The sequence below is a fragment of the Cucumis sativus genome, chromosome 1 (genome assembly GCF_000004075.3).
Source record: "Cucumis sativus cultivar 9930 chromosome 1, Cucumber_9930_V3, whole genome shotgun sequence".
Lineage (NCBI taxonomy): Eukaryota > Viridiplantae > Streptophyta > Magnoliopsida > Cucurbitales > Cucurbitaceae > Cucumis > Cucumis sativus.
In genome coordinates, this window is record NC_026655.2 from 25,084,551 (window position 1) to 25,108,484 (window position 23,934).

The window sequence follows — 23,934 nt, forward strand, 5'->3', positions numbered from 1 at the left end:
ATACGAAGAGGAGATGAATAAATAGCAAATAAGAAAAAAAATGAAAATTTGTTAGCATTATTCAAAAAAAACCTAGAATTTATAAAAATTATGATTTTTTTTTAATTTTGTTACACAACTCATACATATTTTGGTATTTTATTATATTTATGAAAATTAACTCACCTACTAAATTTCAACAAATACTTTTACGATTAATATTTTAGGTAATCAAGTATTTAATATAAAATAATATTATTCATTATCAATATAATAATAAATTTGAATTCTTTTAAAAATTTTAAGTAATTGATTTAAATAATTTAATATAAAATTATACATTTATTTTTATTTTAAGTGATTAAATAATTAATTATTATAACAAGAAACTAAATATTTCATTGATGACTTAATCAAGGGTTTTTTATTTATTAAATAATTATTCAATTTTGAGTAGAATGAACACGTACCTCTAAATTTTCAAGCTTAATTATCTTTACATATTCAAATTTAGAAATTAGATACTCAATATTAATCTTGCATATTCAAACACAAACATTAATCATTTTGGATATTTAGAATTCAGATACTCAAATTTTACGTATTTAGAGTGTGTTTGGATTGCATTTTCAAGTACAAAATTAAAAGATAAAATGTTTTGAAAAAAGGATAATGTATTTGCCAACCACTTAAAATAAATTTTGAAAAAATGAATTTATAAAATAATGTAGTTTAGGACAAACACCTAAAACCAACTTTTAAAAAAATAAATTTTGTGTGTTTGATGGTTAATCTCTCTAATTTGTATGAAAGATTCCGACCAACACCTTCAACTATCTCACCAACCAACCTTCGACAATCATCTTTGTCAATTGTCGTTGGCCAACTTTCTTTCATTGTTTTCTCATAGTCGTTGTCTATCAACTTCTGTTGGTAGACCAATAATGGCTTACTTTTGTCAATTGTTTTATGGTAATCGTTATCGATCAACTTTTGTCACATTTTTTTATAATTGTTTTCGGCCAACTGTCAAAAAAAAAATTTAAAACTTTTTTGTGATTGCCATACTATTGTCACCAACCTCTAATGATCATTTTACCGTGATTATCTCCAACCACCTCAAACCACCATCCTCGATGATTGTTGACAAAATTCTATCGAAATCTCCGTGAACAAATTCTATATGCATACATACATAGATAATATTTTACTCTATAACAAATCAAACAAATGCTTGCTTTCGAAAAAAAAAAGTTGTCAAACAGTGTTTTTTGTTCAAGAAGTTAAAAAATATACATGCTAAAATGAAAATGCATTTTTTAGAAAACATTTTTTTTCTTTTCATTCCAAATAATTGTCAAACCTAAATTTTTGTAATGTTTACTATTTTTTTACACTGTGTTACAGTGATAAAGGTACAACCCATCCCAATTATTAGCCATAAAAAGCTTTGGATGTCGTATGGATTAGAAAATCTTCTATCTTATCTTTTTCAAAGTTGAGTCTGGAATTTTATTTTATTTTTCTTCTGATCAAACAACTTTGGAATTTTGGGTTGTTTATTTTATTATTTATATAATTATTTATTTGTTTTACTTATTTGATATTGATATATTATTTGCCATCTCATCTACTAATTACCAATGTTTAACTTTAGATTATGCTTTCTATTTTAAATTAAATCTCTGGATGGATTTGCTTGCTAACTTTGTTTTAATAGCTTTCTTAATTTGTTGTAGTATAATTAAACAACCATTATTATTGTTTCTGCTAGGCTCTAATTATAGATATAATTATTTCAAAATGAAGAAAATAAAGTTTTTAATTGTATTAATTAAAGGTAATTTGATGCAGCTCTGATGAATTATATTTGGTCTCCCATGTATTTCTTATTTATTTTTATACCCTTTTAAGTTATTGATTTTCAGATTAGAATGTCAGAGAAGAGTGGAATCAAGAAAGATATAACTGAGGTTAATTATTATTAATTTTTCAATATTTTATTGTTGTGTTCTTGAATTTTTGCTGACTGATTGGATATAATAATAGTATGTGTTTTTGGGATTATTATTGTTATTGTGTTTTTGCAGTTAATAGGTAACACTCCAATGGTGTATCTAAATAAAGTGGTTGATGGTTGTTTTGGTCACATTGCTGCTAAATTAGAGACAATGGAGCCATGTTCTAGTGTTAAAGACAGGTTAGAGTTTTTTTTCTTAATGAATTGAAATCCGTTTTTGAAAAGTAAAACGGCTTAAATAAACTAGATAACTAATCTTTTGCTTACGCCACATAATTGGGATCTCTATGCTTTGTGTTTCTCTCTCTCTCTCTCCCTTACACGTCTTCTTGATTCCCCCCTCCCTCTCTCGTACATGTTTGTGGTCATGACCATTCGATTTAGATATTAAATTTATCTTCAACAATTGTTCACGCTCATGCTTTAGGTGATCATTAGCCGATTGGTTATTACCCGTTCTAACAAAACCCTCGCACTCATGCCTCTAGCCAACTTTCAACTATTTGTCGAGAGCAAGAGGATTTAAGGAGAGGAAAACATGAAGATTTGCTTTATTTCTTTCAGTGTTTGAAGGGGAGAAAGAAATAGTAGTAGTGCATAGATATATGAGGGAGATGAGAGTGAGAGAGAGGGGAGGGAGAAAGTAGTCAGCATGATCTAAGTGCTTTGTGACATAACTATAAGCAAAATGTTGTTTTTTTTTCTTGTTTTAGTATAACAAAGATTTGGATTAATATTGTACAAAAATCTCCAAAGAAATAAGAAAAACGTCATCAAATAGAACCTAATGTTAATTAATAATGTGATTTTACATTAAAGTTTTGGGTGTGTAGGACAGCGTACGGTTTGATTCAAGACGCAGAGGCAAAGGGGCTGATTACACCAGGAAAGGTATATATTAAGAAACAAATGCTTTATTTCTTTCAATATCATTTGACAAGAAAAAGTTTATAAACATATCACATAGACAAAAGAGCAATATTTGGGTGTATATCTGCACATATTTCTATGCATCGATCTCATGGTCGATTATCACTACATACAAAAAAGAAAGTTCAAATATTTTAAGAAAAACATATGAAGAAGAATTTGTCACGTGGACAAACTATAATTGAAATTTTTATTAGGATGTACGAACATGACACATATGTGCAGTTATGTGATACACCCAAGTACTAATAGAAAGAAAAAGACATGACACATATGTGCACTACATCATTTTTCCTCTTTTCAACCCTATACCTCCAGCTTTTTGTTCTTTCAATAACGATTTTTTCGCTAACCTAAACTCCAGATTTACTTACTTTATGTTTTTAGATTTCATCACTTGAGCAACACAAACATACACATCAACATAATATTTGTTTTCAAGGTAAAAAAACACTTCAACTTCAAAGGATGAAATGAAACTTTCAAAGTTTGGACGTATGGTTGAGTTCTAAATTGTCAAGAGTACAATATACAGAGAAAGGTAATATATAGTATTCTTTTTAATAATAAGTCATTATATATTTAGCGTACTTAACATACATTGTTAGTGAATCACGTACAAATCACTAGCTCAATTCTTTTTATTGTTCATGTTTTTTGTTTTCTTTACTTTTCTATTCCGTAACAAATAGGTGATCTTACTCGTACTTATGTACTTTTTGTTACGAAAAAAGACCGTGTTGATCGAGATTACAAGCGGTAACCTAGGGATTGCATTGGCAAGCATAGCAGCAGTGAAGGGCTATAAATTTATAGCAGTAATGCCAGATTCATATAGTGTTGAAAGAAGAATTTTGCTTTTAGCTTTAGGAGCTGAGCTCCATATCACCCCTCCAATAACAGAGCTTGGAGGGCTTCAAAAGAAAGTCGAGGAGATAATGAAAGTCACTCCCAATTGCTATTTTCTTAGCCAATGTGAAAATCCTTCCAACCCAAAGGTTTGTTTTTTTGTTTTGGTTTGTGATCTCCATGAAAAGATATTTAGCTCCTTGTATAACTATATTTCCTTAAGCTCGTTTGGATCAATCACAGACTTAACATGGTATCAAAGCTAGAAACCTCTATAATGTCATTTCCTTTTTGGGTCTTTTTCCAAAATTTCAAGTATTGATATAATTGAATTTGTTATAATAAAAAACAAGTTGAGCTTTTGAGTCAACATTTTGTTTCAAGTAATTTAGTATCGTTATTCTTTTGTTGTTTAGATTCATTACGAAACTACTGGGCCAGAGATATGGAAAGATTGTGGAGGAAAAGTTGATGGTTTGGTCATGGGGGTTGGAACTGGAGGAACCATAACTGGTGCAGGGAGTTTTCTCAAGGAACAAAACCCTGATATTAAGGTCTTCTTGTTAGCTTTTTTTTGTTCGAAAATCGAATTAAAAACGAAATGGTTATCGAATTGGACTTAATTGGTCATTTGATAATACAGTATATATGAAGTTTGTAGGTTTATGCAGTGGAGCCAGCAGAGAGTGCAGTGCTAAGCGGAGGACAACCTGGTGAGTTCCCATTTTAAAACTTCTTTTAGTTGCTAATATGCCCACTTAATACTATAATTATTTTCTAATAGCAATTCTATTGTCGCCACGTGCTCGAGATACAAAATGAGTCGTCACCAATCTCTTTTTATAATCACTGTGTGATTGGAAAATAAACAAAATAAGAAGAAGAAGAAAGAAAAAAATAAATGTTGAAAACCCAACCCATTAAACTCACTTGTAACAAAGTGTCAATGATTGGAATCAAAACTCTACCATGCACCTCCAGCTAACTTACAAAATGGATATTGTAAGATGGTGAAAGAAAGAGGTGGCTATGGAAGCTAAAGGATTGGATGAAGAAGAGGGGACGTGGAGGTCGTAAAAAATCTATATGTTTTTCTTATGGCTTTTTCATTGTGCTGTGTTCTACACTTCTACTCGTGGATGAAGAATAAGGAATTATTTAGAGCTAAAAATACTAAAAATTCAAACTAAACCAAATTAAAAGATGATCGTATTTACTCTAACTAAACTATTCACGAAACTTTAAAAAGTAATTAAATAATTTTCTTTCTTTTAACAAAGTTGAATAATCACAAAAATAAAAAATTAATAGTCAAATTAAAGAAAAAATTAACCTTGTGATTAAATTTATTTTAAATAAGACTAAAAACTCATTTATTAAATTAAATCCTAATTAATATTTATATTGTTTAAAATTTTTATTTGATTAAGAGAGTTGTTTGTTCATTTTTCAAAATATGTATTTAATTATATTTGGTCATGTATGAAATTATTTATTATAAAAAAATTTAAAGTATTTATAAATATAACAAAATATCACGATGTATCTACAATATTAGATCATAGTAATTTGTAAATGTTTTGGTTCATTTTGTTATATTTGAAAATAGTTTTATTTCTTATGATTACAGGAAAACATCTCATTCAAGGAATTGGGGGTGGCTTCATCCCTCGAGTTCTTGATCTTAAAGTTTATGATGAAATTATTCAGGTTAATCTATGATATAATGTAGAGTATTTACAATCAAAGCTTATAAATTCTTAACCAAATAAATATTTGACATGAGATAAAGCTTTCTAGAGCTAAAGCGGACTATTTATTTATTTATAGTATAGTTGGAGATAGGTTTATTCGAACCACATTTATATTAATACATTTGTATGTCAATTGAGTTATGCTTGCTTTCACAATTTAAACAGATTAGTTAAAGGTCAAAGGGTAATATTTTCTTATATCATGTGTGGGTGCCTCAATCATAATATTTTCTTGATTTGAAGCAACCTTAGTATTTAATTTTTGAGAATTGTGATTTTTTAGTTTAATCACATTCCAAAAAGAAAAAAAATACATATTTTAAAAACCTATAAAACCTTACTCCTTAGGCTTAGTTTTCAACAAACAATAACAAAATTCAAATGGTTGTCAAACATGATACCATATAATTACTTAAAAGATAGTTCAACGTCTCGAACGTCTTAACATTTTTGTTTTTCTACAACGTCTTCTAATATATCATCACTAAATCCTTATTTGTTTGAGATAGAGAAATGGGTTTGGAATGTTTTCAGGTCTCAAGTGAGGAAGCAATTGAAACTGCAAAGCTTCTTGCCCTAAGAGAAGGCCTCCTTGTATGTTACTCTATCTATGAGAGACCTTACTATTTTATGATATAATAAATATTTATTTTTGAGGAAATGGTTTTTAATAATAAAACCGTAAAATATACTTATAAATATAACAAAATTACAGTTTATTTATGATAGACCACGATAAACTATGACAAAACTACTGTCTCTTTTATCTCTTTGTAGGTGGGAATTTCATCGGGTGCTATTGCTGCTGCAGGAATTAAGGTTGCCAAGAGGCGAGAGAGTAAAGGAAAACTTATTGTGGTAAACATAGTATTAATTTTTCATCGACATACCGATCTTTTTTTTTTCTTGATATTTTCACATTTTCGCAAATTTGATATCTACATGAAGAATGAATCCATATTCTCATCAAAATAATATCACTAATGAAAATACACAGACATGTTTTACTTATTTCAAAATAATAAAATATTTATTTACTAATTTAAATTTTTTTTTCAAAAATATCAATTGAAATCAACATTTTGTCAATATTTCCATCTGATTTTCGTAGAACTTATAGACTACTTCGTTATTTCTATCTATGTCAATACTTTAACAAAGTTACTCAATTTTGATTTGGGGTTGAAAAATGAAGGTATAACAAGTCTTCTTTACACAAGACCAACATCTTCCAAAAACTTGAAATCTAAAATAATTGGGTTTATAACTCAACCCAATCAAAAGTAAAACATATTTGAACTATATTTTTTTATTTGATCGTCTATTTGTAGGTCATCTTTCCAAGCGGTGGTGAGCGATATTTATCTACTGAACTTTTTGATTCCATCAGACATGAAGCGGAAAACATGATTTATGTATGAATTCAGGAGTTCAAAATTTTATTTGGCTGAAATAACTTTGAGACTTTAAGAAGTGATAACGAATATAATTTATACATATATGTATTGAGAAGTATAAATGAGTATAACGTTGTGCTAGGATCACTTACAAATTAAATGAATTGTCGATATTGTCATTCACTTGTAGAAGTGAGCATTGGTTGGTCAAAGTTAGTTTTTCGTTCAAACTATTGTCGATTTAATAAATGTTCAAACCAATTTTGACCACGAAGGAGTCTATCAGTTAGTTTAGGTTGGTTTAAACCTTTGAAACCTCTCCGTATCTCCGACGGACCAACTTCGGTTTGGACAATTACAATGGGTTAGCTCAATCTTTAGATCTATCATGCTCATCCCTAGTCATTTGAGTGATTAGTATAAACTTTTTATTCAGGTGTATAATTGACTTGTTTTTTAATCAAACAATGTTTTTGACTCTCGAAGAAAGTAACTATTTAATGTATTGTTATAAATATTTGAACTATGGAGATGTTTATGTTATTGGTAATTTTGGATTGGAGAAAAACCTTAAACGAGAAAATGAAATTTGAGGGTGAAATCAACAAAAAAAAATCATTTTAAATGGATTCACGATAGATACGAAACGGGCTCAAGAGTTTAGCGATCACATCATCGAAGAATTTTCAAAATATATATTTTTGTGTTAATATATTGATTTATTCTCGTAGTTATATATAGTTGATTTGCTCAAAAATATACCTAAGAGTTGTAGGTTCTTAGAACTACGTTTTTTTAAAATTTGAGTTTACTCTAGAACAAACTTTGTTGCTATTTTGGAAAGTGATTATGTTTATTTTATCATTGTTGTTATACGTAATCTTCTTAGAATATTTTCTAATAAAATTTGGAAATTTATACATAATTATTATAAATAGTCCAAATCTAAGATCGAGAATTATTATTTGGGAGTGATTTCAAAAACTTTTCTCTAACTTAGGTTAGTTTAATAATTTAACTTTACACCTCTAAATTCCAATTTCATATTATCAAATTTATAAGTAATTTTTAATTCTCTAAAAATCATTTTTTTTAGTCAAAATTACCCTAAAACACATAACTCAAATTTTATTTAATAATTAATTTTTTATTAGTAATTTTCATATCATCATTATTGATTAAAAAGGCGTTTAACACAAAGAGTTAATTATTATAATCATAGATCAACTAGATCGTTATAGTTGAGTTTATAATAATTTGTGTTTAGAATGAAGATAGTTTTAGTTTATAATAGTATGTGTTTAAAGTATAAATTATTTTAGTTCGATTTCGATAAAAAAATAATGACCACTATAGTAAATAATAAAAAACTGATAAATGTAAACTTTAAATAATATAGTAAAAATTTTAAAATAAGATTCGAAATAAATTAAAATACCTACAAAATACAATAAAAAAAAGTTAAAAAAACTATATATATAATATGAGGTGAAATCATTAAGGATTTCACAAAAATTAACATATAATTTAATACCCTACTTTTAGCACAATTGACATTTGTCCCACATCGGAAAATTTTGAAAAGGCAGATTGAGGGATGAGATATAAAAGCGATGCCAGTGGCTCGTTAAAACATACTTACCTGGACGGGGTCAATGGACGATCCGGAAGATCCATGGCCTAGGTTGGTGACCTCCATTGCACATAACGGAGGGGTGCCCGCCTAAGGTCTGCCCAAAGTGGCAGAGCCTACGTCATAATTTGTGGTAGCGGGGGCCTGCGTTCGCGCGGCCTCTTCCCAATGCACACAGTTCTAACCCTTTCTCTTTCTAGGTACTTCTCAAATTGAACTACTATATCATTCCTGAAGTTGAATTATATCTCAATCATATATACATGGTGTTTACATAGTTGGCTTTGCTTGATGAATGTGTGAGATGGGGTTAATTCAATGTGAAGATGGCCAACTGGGGGCCGTATGGAAATGAAATCGCCAATAGAGTACTAGGAGAAATACAGGGATGGTAACAATTTACTTTCATTTGATGTATTTCCATTCATGTGTAAGGAAGATAGATCTTAATTTGAGGCTATTCATTCATGAGTTTAAGAGACTAAATTTGTTGCTCTTATTCATTCATGGGTTCGAACTCGACACTTTTCTCCACTTCGGGTGTGTGTGTGATATGGGTTTTGATAAAGCGTCAAGTTGCTGTCATAGAGGGCTGTTATCTAAATCCCCTCCTACTGAAATTCGTCAGCATAGTATTTTTATTTTAGCTTTTGAGGAGGCTACAGAGGGTCTATATCCATAATCATCTAGTCGTGTGAAGTTGCTGTCAAAGTGTCATTATTTCTGACTGATCGATTTCTTCCAACCTATATAGCAGGGTGAAGTAGAAAACGTGAAAGATTTGATATTAGTAGCTGTACAAGCTTTTATATTCTAATTTTAATATTTCTTGATGAGGTTGTGGGTTTTTATCCTAATATAATAGCATCCATTTTCGACCTTGAATATATGGTAAAATTTCAGACCTCTATCATCAATTAGTGAACATCAATCAGACATTGATGGATAGTTGAAATTCAAAACTATTTTAACATTTTGGTATAGTTTGTAGATATTTTAATTTATTTTGTTATTTTAAAAAATGTTTCTTTCATTTTAGTTTTGGAAAGATTTCTGCAATTTTCCTTTAAATTTATCTTGTATTATATAACATGCAAATGATAAATGATAAAGTAATGGTTGTTAGTCTAATATATTTTCGTGCATTTCTTCTATCATGATTTTAAAATTGAAATAAAAGGATGCAACAATGAATAACCCAATAATCAACCATTTTACTACATAAATCAAACTTAAATCTTTTTACTTTTGGCCAAAACTAACAAAATTAATTTTCAGATAATTTTAGATTAAAATACTTTGGAAAAAATGGATTTGACTTATCAAATCAGTTCAGTTTGAAATTCCAACTTTGAGTTTGTTTGAAATTAAGTTTTGAGAAGTTAAAAAGGGACAGTTAAAAAGAATTGTGGGATAGTAATTTGAATAAAATTTGGCAAAATTAAAAGATCAAGTATTTATTTGTAATCGTATGATCTCTACTCATCAAAATCTTTTCATTTATGCATAAAAGCCTCCTAAAAGTAGGAGTTTGCACCGAACTAGATTACAGACACTTTGTGTTTTATAGAAAATTGTTTACATGAAATTCTCTTATTTGTATTTTAAAGATATAATTGGCCACTAGAAAATTAGACATTTGGCTTCTAACTTCGTGTTTTAGGTTGCCAACTCACACCTGGGAACTACTTGACCTTAATTAATGGTTGTAGCTCTAAGGTCACTTAAATGGGCACTTACAAAGAGAGAGTAAAAGATTGTACGACCATGAGTAGTAGGAGAAGTTCTTAATTCATATTATAAATGTATTCATTTGGTTGCAACCTTTCACAAGTTTCCTCCACCAATAAACACATGCTAAATGCATGTTATAGGCCCTACAAAACAAGAGAGTTTTGATCAAAAGTCCAAACTAACCTTCTCTTCGGTCAATACCTAACAAAACATACTAAATTTATTTTTAACTCATTCTGCTCGAGAATCAATTTACTATAACTTCATTACTTTTAGGAAAACATCACAATAGCTTTAAGTGTTCATCTTCGCCCGTAAAACTCTTATAGCAACGAAAACATTGGACACATAGTGTAAATGTCACACTATATTTAGATTCTTCTTGTGTTTTCTTTTTTAAAAATGTTCACTAAATTACAAATTAACTATTACTTTGACATAAACAAAGAAGAGTAATACTTATGTCTCTATGCATTCTACTTTTATCACACATAAAAAAAAAAAAGCAATTAAAATATTTCAAGAGAAAGTAATCAAATTCTACCATAATTTGAGAAACATTTACCAAACTCGAATGAAAATTGGTATAGTCCTGATGAAATTTCATTGATAGATAAATTATGATAGTTTCAATTGCAAATGTAATTGTTTTTATCGGTTGCAACCCATGATGGTTAGTTGCAAATGTAATAGTTTAGATGTCTTTTGCTAAAATTATGAATTTTTCAAATTTAGTATTTACTTTATTTCTATCCGTTCATTTGAAGGGTGGAGTAATGACAAAAATGTGGTAACAAAAAAGATGTCAAAATTGATAACTTTTCAAATTGTAATTTTAAGGTGCAATCATGAGAGAGTTGAATCGATGGTGGTCATCTATGAAGAAATTAATTTTGTAGCAGTTTCATTTACAAATAAATGATGTAGGATTGTGGGTATGGTGGTTCGATCAGTTGTGAACTATTAATAAAAAAAATTAGATTGATGTATTAGGAGTAAGGTTAGGTTAGGTTAGGGAAATGATAAATGATATTGGAAATTGGAATGGAGGATGGTAGAGATGAAAATGGTGGAAAGGTAAAATGAATAGGAATCACAAGATAAGCGCGTGGGGGTTAGAAAGTTAGGCGGCCTTCAAGTCCATCGAACCCACACTCTCTCTCACACGCCATCGCAAACCAAAACCAAAACCTCGTGAACCCAAATACCAAACAAAAACAAACCCTCTTTCTCTCTCTCTCTTTCTTCTCTTTCTTCTCTTTCTCTTTCTCTTTCTCTTCCTCTCCTCTCCATTCGTCTCTCTCCTCCATGGATCCTCGCAACGACGCCGTTTTCCCCGACGAAGACCTCGAAGACGACGAGGAATCACTCGACGACGACGACGACGACGAGGAAGAGGAAGAATTGAACGACGAACCTTCTCCTTCCACTTCCTCCGCCGGCCCCCTTCCTGTCACTTCCGTCTCCGCTACCGTCACCATCGCCACTCCCCCGGCTGTCTCCGTTGTTCCTCCTCCTTCGATCGTTTCAATCTCCTCCGCCGATCTGATTCGCCAGCGTCTCGAAACTGCTACCGCTGAGCCCTTGACCTTACCGGGAGAGAAGAAGCCTTTGGATGAGTCCAGGAAGTTGTTTCAACGTCTTTGGACCGATGAGGATGAGATCGAGCTGTTGCAAGGGTTTTTAGATTATACGATGCAGCGTGGTACGACTCATCATCATCAGAATGATACCGCCTTGTTTTATGACCAGATCAAGTCTAAATTACAGTTGGATTTTAACAAGAATCAGCTTGTGGAGAAGCTTCGGAGGTTGAAGAAGAAATATCGTAATGTTATTGGTAAGATTAGCTCTGGTAAGGACTTTAATTTTAAAAGCCCTCACGATCAAGCTACGTTTGAGATCTCTCGCAAGATCTGGAGCAATACTGGCCGAATTGGAGTTGACGACAACGCTTTGGATGACGATGAGCCTGCTCCGACTCCTTATGCTACCTACATGGATCATAGAAACGAAGAAATGATGGCGAATTGTGCAGAGAAGAAACCGACGCCTACTCCGAAATCGCGGAAGCGTTCAAGGCCTGGATCGGGAATTAGAATGGAAGCGCCGCGTTCTTCCCATGAGAATTTGAATAAAGAGAAGAATAGTATCTACCACCACCACCACAACCACAACAACAACAACAACGCCAACAACAACGAAAATGTCAATAACGTAGCGGTATCTGGCTTGATCGAGGAGACGGTGAAGAGCTGCTTGTCGCCATTGTTTAAGGAATTGTTGAATACTTCCATGGGAGGTGGGCTCTGTGGAGGCAGAGCGTTTAGTGGTTTAGCTTTGCATCCAATTCCATTGAGCTTCAGTGGAGCTTCCTTGAATTTCAGTGGTGGATTAGAAATGGGGGATGAGAGGTGGAGGAAGCAGCAGATTTTGGAACTGGAGGTTTATTCGAAGAGGTTGGAGTTGGTTCAGGAGCAAATTAAGACGGCATTAGAAGATTTGAGGAAAGTCTAAAACTTTGAAGAATTGGGTATTATTTGTAAGTGCTTTGGCTTTCTCTTTTCTCTTTCTCCTTTTTAGTTCTTGATAAATGTTTGATCTGCGGTTGATAGTGTACTTAGTGGCATCCTTTGGGGTCAATTTGGTAGAATAATTGTAAAAATGAATTTATAATAAAACCACTCATTTACAATGTGTTGATATAACATAGTTTTTTGACTCATGAAATCCATTAAACCATTGCCATCATCATCATCTTTTTATCATCATTCTTCAACATAGTTTGCTTCATCAGTTTGCTTCCATTGATGAATGTAACTTTAAGTTCTAATAGTATATGTTCTATCATGTGTTCTTATGATCTCTGATAATGCTTTACGATCCTGAAAACGAAGGAAAATCCTCCATTTCATACCCATTTTTCCTTTTGGGTGATGTTTAAATTTCTATCTATGATAGCGCCTCAAGTTTAGGAACACCTCCCTTATATACGGTGACCCAGCCATCAAAACTTCGAAAGATAACATGGTTAGCTTAGAGCAATTTTAGGTTGGGCGATTTTTTGAGAATTTTTCTAGAAAGTATGGGAGTGATTTAGGACAAAAGGTGGTTAGCTTGGAGCAGTTCACATTGTATATGTGTATGTGAGTGACTGAGTGATTGAGGACAAAAACGTGAAAGAACTCATCTTGTTGTGTGTTGAATTCGAATTTCAAGTCTTTCAATACAATATGAACTGTTTCTTTCCCCCTCATATTTGATATCAGTTATTACATGTGTGTGGGTGAAGATTTCTAGTTTTCAATTGATAAAAATAAGCTTCCTATGGATTATAAATCAGTTGAGCTTTGTTTGTTTTGTGTTTTGAAGTTTGTGAATAGTTTTATATTAGTTTTGATTCTTAAAAGTTATGTGATTACATATTTTTTGAGAATTTACAATGTGAAAGAGACTTCTAGAAAGTCAGAACTTAAAGCAAATATTCTCTTTTTTTTTTATTAATCTTTATAAGATGCTTTAAAACTATATCTGAATGAGATTATAAGAAGATGCTGCCAAGATTTTCAAGGAATGAATAATAATAGTTTTAGCATATTTTTCATTTTTACTTGGGCTTTGTTGATGATAGAATTTGGATTTCTAGAATTTTGAGTATTCCTTGTGCTCACTTGATAATTAATTATATCATATGTTCATAATTCATATGCAGCCATCATCATGACCTGAATCATTATAATATTCAGATTGCCAGACCCTCTCTTCTTGTTCTCTTCTTAGTTCATGCTTATGTTTCTTTTTCCTCTTCTCTTTGGAAAAAAAATATCTTTTGGTTCCGATGTTTTGGGTCTAGTTTTTATTTCGACTTTAGTTGATCGATAGATTTCAAAATGTCACTTTTTGACTTTGTTTTTTTGTCATTAATGTTAAAACTTATTGATTATAACTCTTTTAAATTAATACACATCAAGGACATTACATTATTATTATTAAGGGCAAATTGCAAAAAACGACTCTTGAAGTATGGTGGCACTTGCATTTACATCCTTTAACTTTCGATTGTAAAAATTAGGCCTCCAAATTTTTACAATTAAAGTTGGACTCTCAAGCTTATAGTAATTATAGAAATTTAATTTATAAAAATTAAACCTTCCAACTTGTTCAAATGTTATCATTCATACAATTTTGTAGGTCTAAAGGTTTAGTTTAATTTGATTTAACATTTAAATAAGGTGAAATAGTAACAATTTAGAATTTTTAGGATTAGAACTAAAAGTATAATAATTTAAAACATATGAACTAAATAGAAATTACAATTTACACCCAAAATCTCGAGACTAAAAAGATTCCTTTTCTCCCTTTGTTTGTAGTACGAACATGTATAGAGTGAGTAATGGAGGTTTGAAATAGTAATAGGTGTTTTATTTGGTATAGAGTTAGGGTGGGAATTGGTAGGACATATGGGCATTGTTAATGGCATAGCCATTATTTAAATGGTCCTAGTTCTGACTTATGAATAAAGTGATTTATGGTGAAAGCAGTTGAAAGTGATACTTTATATATAAAGTTTGCAATATATTATTATTATTATGTTTTGGTGGAAGTGGTTGCTGTTACCTCTAATGCCCTTTTAAGTGATCCATAGTTTCCATTGACTTTGTCATTATTCATATCTTTCCCTTCTATACTTTTTTTTATTATTATTCAAATTTTGCTATCGAAAATATTTATAAATATAACAAAATTTTACATTTAATGGATGGATTTGTCGCAATCTATTAATGTTTTAGATTAATGGCTGTGTTTGACCTAAGTGTCACCCAACTATTAAAGAAGATGGTGCCTATGCTTTCTTCTAACTTTAAAGTGCCTTTTAAGTATCTTTAGAATGCATATATGCATTTACTTTTGTTCATCTAAATGAACTCCACAAATTTTTAAGAATATTTTTTTTTCTTTGACTAAAATATAATTTTTGTTATCCCAAAATAATTATTCTGATTTAAGCTCTTGAAGTTGGAAGAGAGAAGAAAAAAAAGTTATTAGAAAGTGAAGGATAAGGAATAATGCATTGAGAAGAATGTGTTTGAAATATAGTTTGGGCCTACAAGAATTAATATCACCCATTGAGTTTGGTAACATTTGTGTATGCTTATGTTCACTAGAAATATCAACAAATTATTGTTTTTAAATTTAGCAAAATAAATCAAAATATTCGATCGCAAAAAAATCAAGATAGACTACTATTTGTGTCCATCTTTATGATGATATAATTTGGTGTATCGATTGTATAAATTGTTGATGTACAATTGATACCTATCATCTAAAAAACGTGGCTAGATTTACTAATAGTCTAAGATTCTTTTTCTCCACTAATTTCAATTATTTTGATTGCTCTTTTAATTTTTTTCAATTTTATGAAAAATTATCTTAAATGACGAAACTAATAAAAGTATTTACAAATATAGTAAAATATCACCATTTATACGTGACATCTATAATAGGCTACTATTGATAGATTGTCAGACACTTTGCATCGAGTTTTCTTCAAATCAAGATTCAAGTTTCGTAACTTAACCAAAGATTTAGTGTGTTTGTTTGTGCGATGAATGTAATTGTCGTGTAAATTAAAGGTAAGAATTGAAATGAAGTTGTATGTATGAATAAGAAAAACCTAGCTTACGTATTTCAATCCACTCATTTAGTTGGTCATTTGACATTAAAATTTTTCGACAAAGTCATGCTAAGTGCTTAGCCAACTCATCCAATTGTGTATGACAATTGTACTATGACATTAATCAAGACGCTCAATTAAGCTAAGTGCTCGATAAATTGGGTACAACCAGCTTCATAAACATCTCACACAGTCACACCCCCTTGTTGTAAAACGATTAGTTATACGATCGTCCTCCATTGATGTCCTAAGTCATAGTAATTAATTGCCTCTATCCAAGAAATCAACTCTCAATTGGCCCCCAAACATTAAAACTCTACATGAATCTATGAAATGTAAGGTTGTAAATGAATAGAGAGCAAAGAAAACAAAGAAAATGATAGATATTTATCTGAAAAGTAATGAACAACTGACTAAAATCGATGAAGATTCCTTCCTACCTAAAGCCATGGAATTAGTCAATTGGATTTTTTTCTACATTTGATATTTTCAATTATGCAATTAACATTTGTAGAGAAGAACAAAAATTCCAAGAAAAATCATGGGTAGAAGACAGAATTGTAAACTAAAAGTCAAATGAAACCAAAATCTACCTAAGTTCATGGATTAAGATCATTGGACATCCTTAAATTTAATGTGTTGAAGAATTAAAGCATAACCTCGAGATACAGGTGATTAAGAAACTGATTTGAAAAGACTAATTACATAAGAATTATGCATATAGAGAGAGAGGTTTTGTAATATATATATAAATACATTCGATAGCATCAAACAAGGTTGAGTTAAAACCCCATATGGGAACATAATTTTAAGATTATTCGGCCAAATGTGATTTTGGTAGATTCATTTGCTATCTGTTCTTTTGTAAAAACGATTTAAAGCTCATCATCCCAAACACAGCCTTCGATGTCCAAATCAGTAAAAGATAGCAATAGGATGGGAACCATTGAAATCAATTCAGATTGGCATAGCATTGATATTAACAATTTAAAGAGACAGAGAATGTGTTTGATTGAAAAGTTAAATTAAAGCTACAAATGCATGAGTGTTCCATGAATTAGATGTAATGAACATTTTATATTTATTTATTTTAGCAGAAAAGAAGAAGAAAAAGAAGAAAAAGAAAAAGGATAATTATTTAATACAATTGAAATTTTTCCTTAGTTTTCTCAAATACTTGCTCAGCAATGACAGCACCATTCCCATCAGCTTTCTTGATTTCCAAATGAGCTTTCTGATAAAACCCAGTCCCCCTTATGGCATCAGCAATGAAATCATCAAATCCAACGGCAATTGCAGCTTCTGCTTTTGCTCCATAAACCAATCTCTGTTTTTTCGAAAACACGAAAGAAACGGAAACAAAATCAGATGAGCCAATTCCTATGACAGTTAAACAGTTCTATCCAAATTGTTCAGACAACATACCTTGATTCTTGAAAGATGGATGGCACCGAAGCACATCGGACAGGGCTCACAAGATGCATAGATTTCACAGTCTGAAAGTTCGATTTTGCCTAGCTTTTTGCAAGCCTACAGTAGAATAGCATAATATAAAATGTAAGTGAATCCAATTGATTTAGCTTAAAAGCTTACAAGAGCACGCACACAATATTAAAGATGTTTATCAACAGAGAGTTCACCACTTCAGTGTCCAAATTTTCACGGAAGAAATTACGAAGAAAGAGTTGAGTTCATCGTGATAAAGAGAAATCGATGTGGACTCGATATGGACTCAAATAGCAAACGTGGATTAGAAAATAAAATTAAAACTTCTGGAAAGAAACCAAGGTCCCATGCATGCTATGAACAATTCACTTAACAAAGAAAATCCATAAAGGAAAAAGATTAATTATGTGTTGTGAACAATGCTTCCTAAACTTCAAATTTGGGGAGGTGGAGGTGTAGATCTAAGACAGAAGGATCACGTGTGTTCAATTAATTCTATCAATCTTGGTACTTATATCATATGGTTGGAGGAAGACAAAATTTCATGATCAAACTTCTTTTTCCCTTTTAATGTCAAATTTCTTATCCAAAGTACTTCAACAAATCTGTGCACATAACATGAGAAGAAACAAGCAATGGGCTGTAGTCTTGTACCAACCTCCCTAACTGCAGTGACTTCAGCATGTGCTGTAGGGTCAGTGTTTCTTCTAACCATGTTATGACAGCTCACAACTACTTCATCGTTACGAACAACAACTGCGCCAAAAGGACCTCCATCCCCACACTCAACTCCTTGGTAAGCCTCTTCAACTGCTTGTGTCAAGAACTTGTGGTCTCTGTCTTGTACAGCTGGTTTAAACAAGAAGACAATAGTGGAATTTGTTAAAAATCCATTGATCATAAAAGTTTGGACCATTTAGATCATTCAGACTCCAAACTAAACAATGAACAAAATAACTGCTTGTAGCAAAGCAGTGGCCAGCTATTAAGGGAAATTGTATCTATTATTTAGATTGTACTGTAAGAGAATTCAAGATTAATTTTGAGAAAAAAAGAATCCTAATGGGTTCAAATTAAGAATAAATCTGAAACCAAAAAAAAAAAAAATCCTCTCTAAAGCAAAATCTTGCTTCCAGAAACTTGATTGTTTAGAACTGGAAATCTCACGTAAAAGATATTACAATGACAAAATAGATTATACCCAATTTATAATCAGTCATAACCATGGAAAGAAGGAAGCAAAACTGTAGAAGTTTACTGCTTTGTAGGACAAAGTAAATTGTATGAACTTAGAGCAATCCAAGAAACAGACGAGAACAAGAACAATTTTGATATATATAGAGAGACCTAAAACTAATAGAAAAATTAAAATGGAAATAGATGTTTTGTCCGTTAACTTACGATGAGAGGAAAGCAAAAGGAAATATTGAAAAAACGGAAAAAGATTTGTTTAATGTTTTGTTAGTACCTTCTTGATGACAACCAAATGCTACAGAAATAGTTCCATCAATAGCTTCCACCACTGAAAGACAAAATTACAAACCCATTAAGATATTGGAAGAAAGAACAACAAAATTATATGAATCTCAATCCACTTATAATCTTCAAGGACGAATCTACAATGCCATATGTATAAGGAATAAAGTTCTTGACTCAGATCCACTTACAGAAACAAATAAATAAATAAATTAGAAAACAATTCATCATTGACTCGAGTTCAGAAATACAAAAATACAAGCAACCATCAAACACGTCTCAGCAAACTCCAAATCACAGAAAAAAAAATAATAACATCCTAATTTCACAAATTAACACCAAAACACTCTTCAATTTCGATCCCCTAAGATCAAACAACGGTTTCTAAGAAACCCCACATCATGAAGCGGAATCAGAAACACCCATGCAAAGTCAAAACAAACAATCCAGAGAGATCGGAGGAAAACAAAATTCCTAAAAACAAGCAATTACAGAACAGGGTAATACGACAAGAAGAACAAAAAAGGGGGAAAACCCAAATCATAGATTGACATTCGGGCAAAAGGGAATGCAAGATCAAAGCAAAACAAGAGAAACAGATTGAAAAAAGAAAAAAAAAGAGCAGAATGAAGAGATTATGGCGATTACCGGTAGAAGAATCGGCCATGATCGAGATCGAGAAAACAGAGAGAGTTGAAGTTGGGATGGGAGAGAGGAAGAAATGAAGGTATATAAGTAATGGGAGGGAATGAAGGGGAAGATCGAAAGAGACTGTAGAAGAAGAAGAAGAAGGAAAAAGAAATGAAAAAGGAAAAAAAGTATGTGAAAGGGAAGGATAAAAGTCATCCAGCCACGACTCTGTTTAGGGACATCAATACTTAAAAAATCTTGAGGCTTCAAATTTTTCATTCTAAGATAATTCTTCTTTCTTCTTCTTCTTTTTTTTCTTTTCCCTTTTCCTTTCTCAATTTACAATTGCTTTTATTTTATAGTTTAAATTATAAAACTATTAAAAATATTAACAAATTGTACTAAAAAAATTAAATTATTTGGATGGATAAAAATTTATATAATTCTTTTAATATTGATGACTCTATTGATAGATACTTATTGAAGTCTATAGATAGAATCTATTCTATATTTTAAAATATCTTTTAAATTATAGATTTATAAGATAAAATTAGAATTGAATTGTATTGTTATTAATTAAAAGGTTAAATTATACCAAATATCTTCTACTTCGTACCTTAATTTGTAACAAACAAAAGTCCTTGAACTTTCAAAAATTTTAAAAATATGGAATGGTTCCGAAAAAGAGTAAAACAAAATATATTATTGTTAATTGTGTCAAAAATATTCTTAAACTTTTGAATTTGTGAAAAGTAGCTTTAAATTAATAGATGCTCCAACATTTTCAGATTTTCATGAATCCTAAAATGTTACTGACCTCGTGAAACATGAATTTGTTTAGGGCATCTTTTTTTAACCTTTTCATCCTTTTTTTTTATATAAATAGAAATAGAAATCTTCCCTTCTTTATTTTAACTTTATAGTAAAAAGAAATATTGTTTTCATTATCTTTGATTATATTGTTTTTTTATATATATAAAAAGTAAATATTCAAAATTAAATTTAAATTAATATATATGATTTAGGTGAGAAACAAATAAAATTATAAAATTATATTTATTTGAAAATAAATACAAGTTAATAAAAACAAATATGAATATCTATCCATTTTAATCATGTGTAGTTTTTATTTTTATAAATTTGAGTATCTAAATATTCCAGCTGTCTCCGTTATAGAAAGACAAACGATTGATAAATTTCTTACCGAAATTTGGATTAGTCTATTTTTACATTTAATTTTAAAATTTATAAACACTTATTTACATTGTATTAAAAATTATTTTATGTTATTTCACTCACATAAAATAAGAGAAAAAAAAATACTAAAATAACCAAAAGGCAACAACTAGGTTACAACAATCTCAAATTAAGTTTTACTCACCAAATATTATCGAGTGATCAAAATATTATTAACTAATTAACTCTTATTAATAATTTTTTTAGATCGTGTTTGTTAACCACTCCCGTTTTTGTTTTTCTCTTTTTCTAAAAAAGAAATGGTTTACTAAAAACAAAAACTGTATATATATATTTGGTAACTGATTTTGTTTTCTATTTTTGTAAAAGTAAAATGTATTTTTCTAATTTTTTTTTCAATTTCAATTTTCCTCCGTATTTTAAAAACAGGTTTCTTGTTTAAAAAAACAAAAAAGTGAACCGAACATTACTATTTTTATTAAAAAAAAACCCAAGTGAGTAACAAACATAACGTTGATGTATTTTTAAAATGCATGTTATCATATATTTATGGAAGAGATAACTGCAAATATAACAATTAGATTCAAATTAATTAAGTATATAGCAAAAACTTTTAAAAAATTGCAAATATAGAAAATTATGTCAAAGTTTATCAATAATATAAGTCTATCACTGATAAACTGTGTTGAATAAAAGTCTATCGACGACGAAAGTTTATCACTTATTGACTTTGCTATATTTGCAATTTCTTTAAATTGTTGTTATATACTTCGTTATTATTTCTAAAATTCGTATTATAATTACTTTTATGGAATTATTTGATATATACAATATTTGTTTCATAAACTATTTTTGAAATTGACTCCTAAATATAATATTGATGTTCTTATTTCTTTAAAGTTAATTTTTATTATTTTTTTTTTACTGAACCCTACGTAACAAATAAGACAAAATTAATGAGTTAAATTTGATAAAAATAATTTGAAGAAATGACTAGATTTAAAAGGGAACTCTAATTTATATATTTATTTGTGGTAAATACTTTAATTGTTTATGAGTCATTCAAATGTACTAAAGAATCCCATGAAAATGAAATTACATTATTTATGCATGGAATGTTTTCTTTTATATTTATGATCAATCATCTAAAAAATATGTTGTAAAGATTAAATTTTATTTTTTTAAAAAAAAATATTTACTTATTCAGGGTTAGTTTATTATTTTATATTTTAAAAAATTGTTTCATACAACCAAACTTCTGAAAATACCTATAAATATAACAAAATAACATAATTTATCTACAATAGACCAATATACAACTATAAACCACCGTTTATGTCTAGTAATCTACTGTAGTTCATCGTTATTAATCTATTATATATATTTTGCTATATTTTGATTTATTTTGCTATATTTGGAAACATATAACTTATTTATTTACTTAATAAAAGTTTATACTTGAAAAAATATTAATATCTAAACTAAAATCTAAAGAAAAAAATGGTAAGATTTTAAAAAAATAAAACAAAATAATAGTTAATTCAACTGGCACATGTATGTTCCGTGGGTTCAAATTACTATCCTAGCATTTATTACGATACCTTTGCAAAAAAAAAAAAAAAAAAAAAAAACCTTTCAAAAGAAGAATTTTGTTGTACCATACAAATTCAATAAAATAAAATAATATATATTTTTTATTTTTTTTCAATTTCTTATATAAAAAGAATAAGTTTAAGATATGTTAAAGAAAATAGAGCTAAAAGCGAGTTAAATTATTTCCAAATATAATGACATTTTATTGTCTACTAATAATAGATAATCACAATGTAATAGATGACCATTAATCAATGTTTACTATTATCTACCATCGATAGATAATAATAATTTGCTCTATATTTCATATAAAACAATCAATTTTAATGTTACGGTTGAGTAATGCGATTATATGTAACATTTTAATGACATCCTATAAGTGAAGAAGAAAAAAAGGTCATAGAGGAGAATGAAACAAATGTTGCAAAATATGGAAAGAATGAGTATTAGTTTAATAAATGAGAATAGAATTCATCTGTCTTTTGGAAGGGAATTATTAATGGAATTGTCAAATTTGGAGTAACTCCAAACAATTTAAGTAGAAGATGTGATGCAAACAATTTAGATTAATCTAATTTTAATTTTTTGTGGTAAATATTGATCGACATATCGGTAGTTATGATTATTCTACTCAACTAAGCTCTCATTTACAATATATGATGATATAGTTGTAGATTATGTATATATGTGTGCGATTGTAAATTATATGTTTTTTAAAAGAAGACTTTTAAATTTTTTACTTAAAGTCATTTATACGATTATCATTTAAATTAAAACCATGATATTTTTGTGGGGTATTTTCTAATTATAAATTTACTTGATTTTTCTTTTGTCAAAATGATTATTTCAAATAATAATTATTAAAAAAAAATAACGTTGACCATGTTTATTTTTTCTCTTATAGAAATATAATATGAAGACCTAGAAAGAAGTGTCTAAATTCTTGTCCTCATCTATAAGTCATATAAAAGTGTTTTGTTCAACGTATACCTATTCTATGCGTACACTATTCTATAATCGAGAAATGTAGATGAAAAAATAAAGCGTAAATAGTAGGTAAATCGATAAGAAGATTTAAATGATTTGCTAACTTTATATTAGCTACGTCTATGAACAAGAAGATAACAATTTATTGTTAGATAAAACAATTCATATTACAGACCTAGAGCATCTCTAGAGTTAAAAATTTTACATAACACACTTTTCTAAACTTTATATTGAGATTGAAAATAAAAAATATAAATATGACAATATATATATACAACTTAGGTTTTGAGAAGTTGTACGTGGTCGTTCGAAAATCAAATTCACGTCATTCCAATATTAACAAAGTGGATCTGCCATTTTCATGGTTAAATTGTGTGAGTTTCAAAGTTTAGTAATTTTGGTTTCGAGCAAAAATCTATGTTAAGTGACCTCATCTTATACATATTTCTAACATTAATATTTTTGGATCTAGAATGTACGGAGGATATCAGAGATGAAACGTCTCTTACTAAGATATGATTCACATAACAAACTACCGTAGCAAAAGATGGTGGCCATTTAAGGTCTGAAATAATCAATAACAAGTCGAAATGAATGAGATCATAAATACGTACGTGACTATATATTTAAAAGAG

At 29.6% G+C, this 23,934-nt stretch overlaps 3 protein-coding genes and 1 non-coding gene across 7 annotated transcripts; 3 read left to right on the forward strand and 1 right to left on the reverse strand.

The window, feature by feature from the left end:
• Positions 1–1,552: 1,552 nt before the first annotated feature.
• LOC101218979 (cysteine synthase) lies at positions 1,553–7,118 on the forward strand. 4 transcript variants are annotated; one of them, XM_031881585.1, is made up of 10 exons: positions 1,562–1,952; positions 2,070–2,179; positions 2,833–2,890; positions 3,622–3,927; positions 4,195–4,332; positions 4,440–4,491; positions 5,409–5,488; positions 6,067–6,126; positions 6,310–6,390; positions 6,864–7,118. In XM_031881585.1, exons 1-10 carry the CDS (start codon positions 1,914–1,916, stop codon positions 6,951–6,953), a joined length of 1,014 nt encoding a protein of 337 aa, XP_031737445.1. In that variant the 5' UTR covers positions 1,562–1,913; the 3' UTR covers positions 6,954–7,118. The 4 variants fall into 4 exon arrangements, with proteins under 4 accessions (XP_031737444.1, XP_031737445.1, XP_031737447.1 ...); XM_004135616.3 differs by having other exon boundaries at positions 1,569–1,952; positions 3,664–3,927; XM_031881584.1 differs by lacking the exon at positions 6,864–7,118 and having other exon boundaries at positions 1,553–1,952; positions 6,310–6,573.
• Positions 7,119–8,563: 1,445 nt separating this feature from the next.
• Positions 8,564–8,727, forward strand: LOC116401829. Its single transcript, XR_004214234.1, has one exon. It is a non-coding gene; the product is annotated as a U1 spliceosomal RNA (small nuclear RNA).
• A 2,659-nt stretch (positions 8,728–11,386) lies between these two features.
• On the forward strand, positions 11,387–13,047 carry LOC101219457 (probable transcription factor At3g04930). Its single transcript, XM_004135618.3, has one exon. It carries the CDS (start codon positions 11,605–11,607, stop codon positions 12,811–12,813), a length of 1,209 nt encoding a protein of 402 aa, XP_004135666.2. The 5' UTR covers positions 11,387–11,604; the 3' UTR covers positions 12,814–13,047.
• Positions 13,048–16,949: 3,902 nt separating this feature from the next.
• On the reverse strand, positions 16,950–19,763 carry LOC101219698 (guanosine deaminase). Its single transcript, XM_004135619.3, has 5 exons — positions 19,541–19,763; positions 18,885–18,938; positions 18,075–18,265; positions 17,396–17,500; positions 16,950–17,297 (listed from the first exon to the last, which is right to left on the reverse strand). The coding sequence occupies exons 1-5, from the start codon at positions 19,557–19,559 to the stop codon at positions 17,109–17,111; spliced, it is 558 nt and encodes a 185-aa protein (XP_004135667.1). The 5' UTR covers positions 19,560–19,763; the 3' UTR covers positions 16,950–17,108.
• Positions 19,764–23,934: the final 4,171 nt, after the last annotated feature.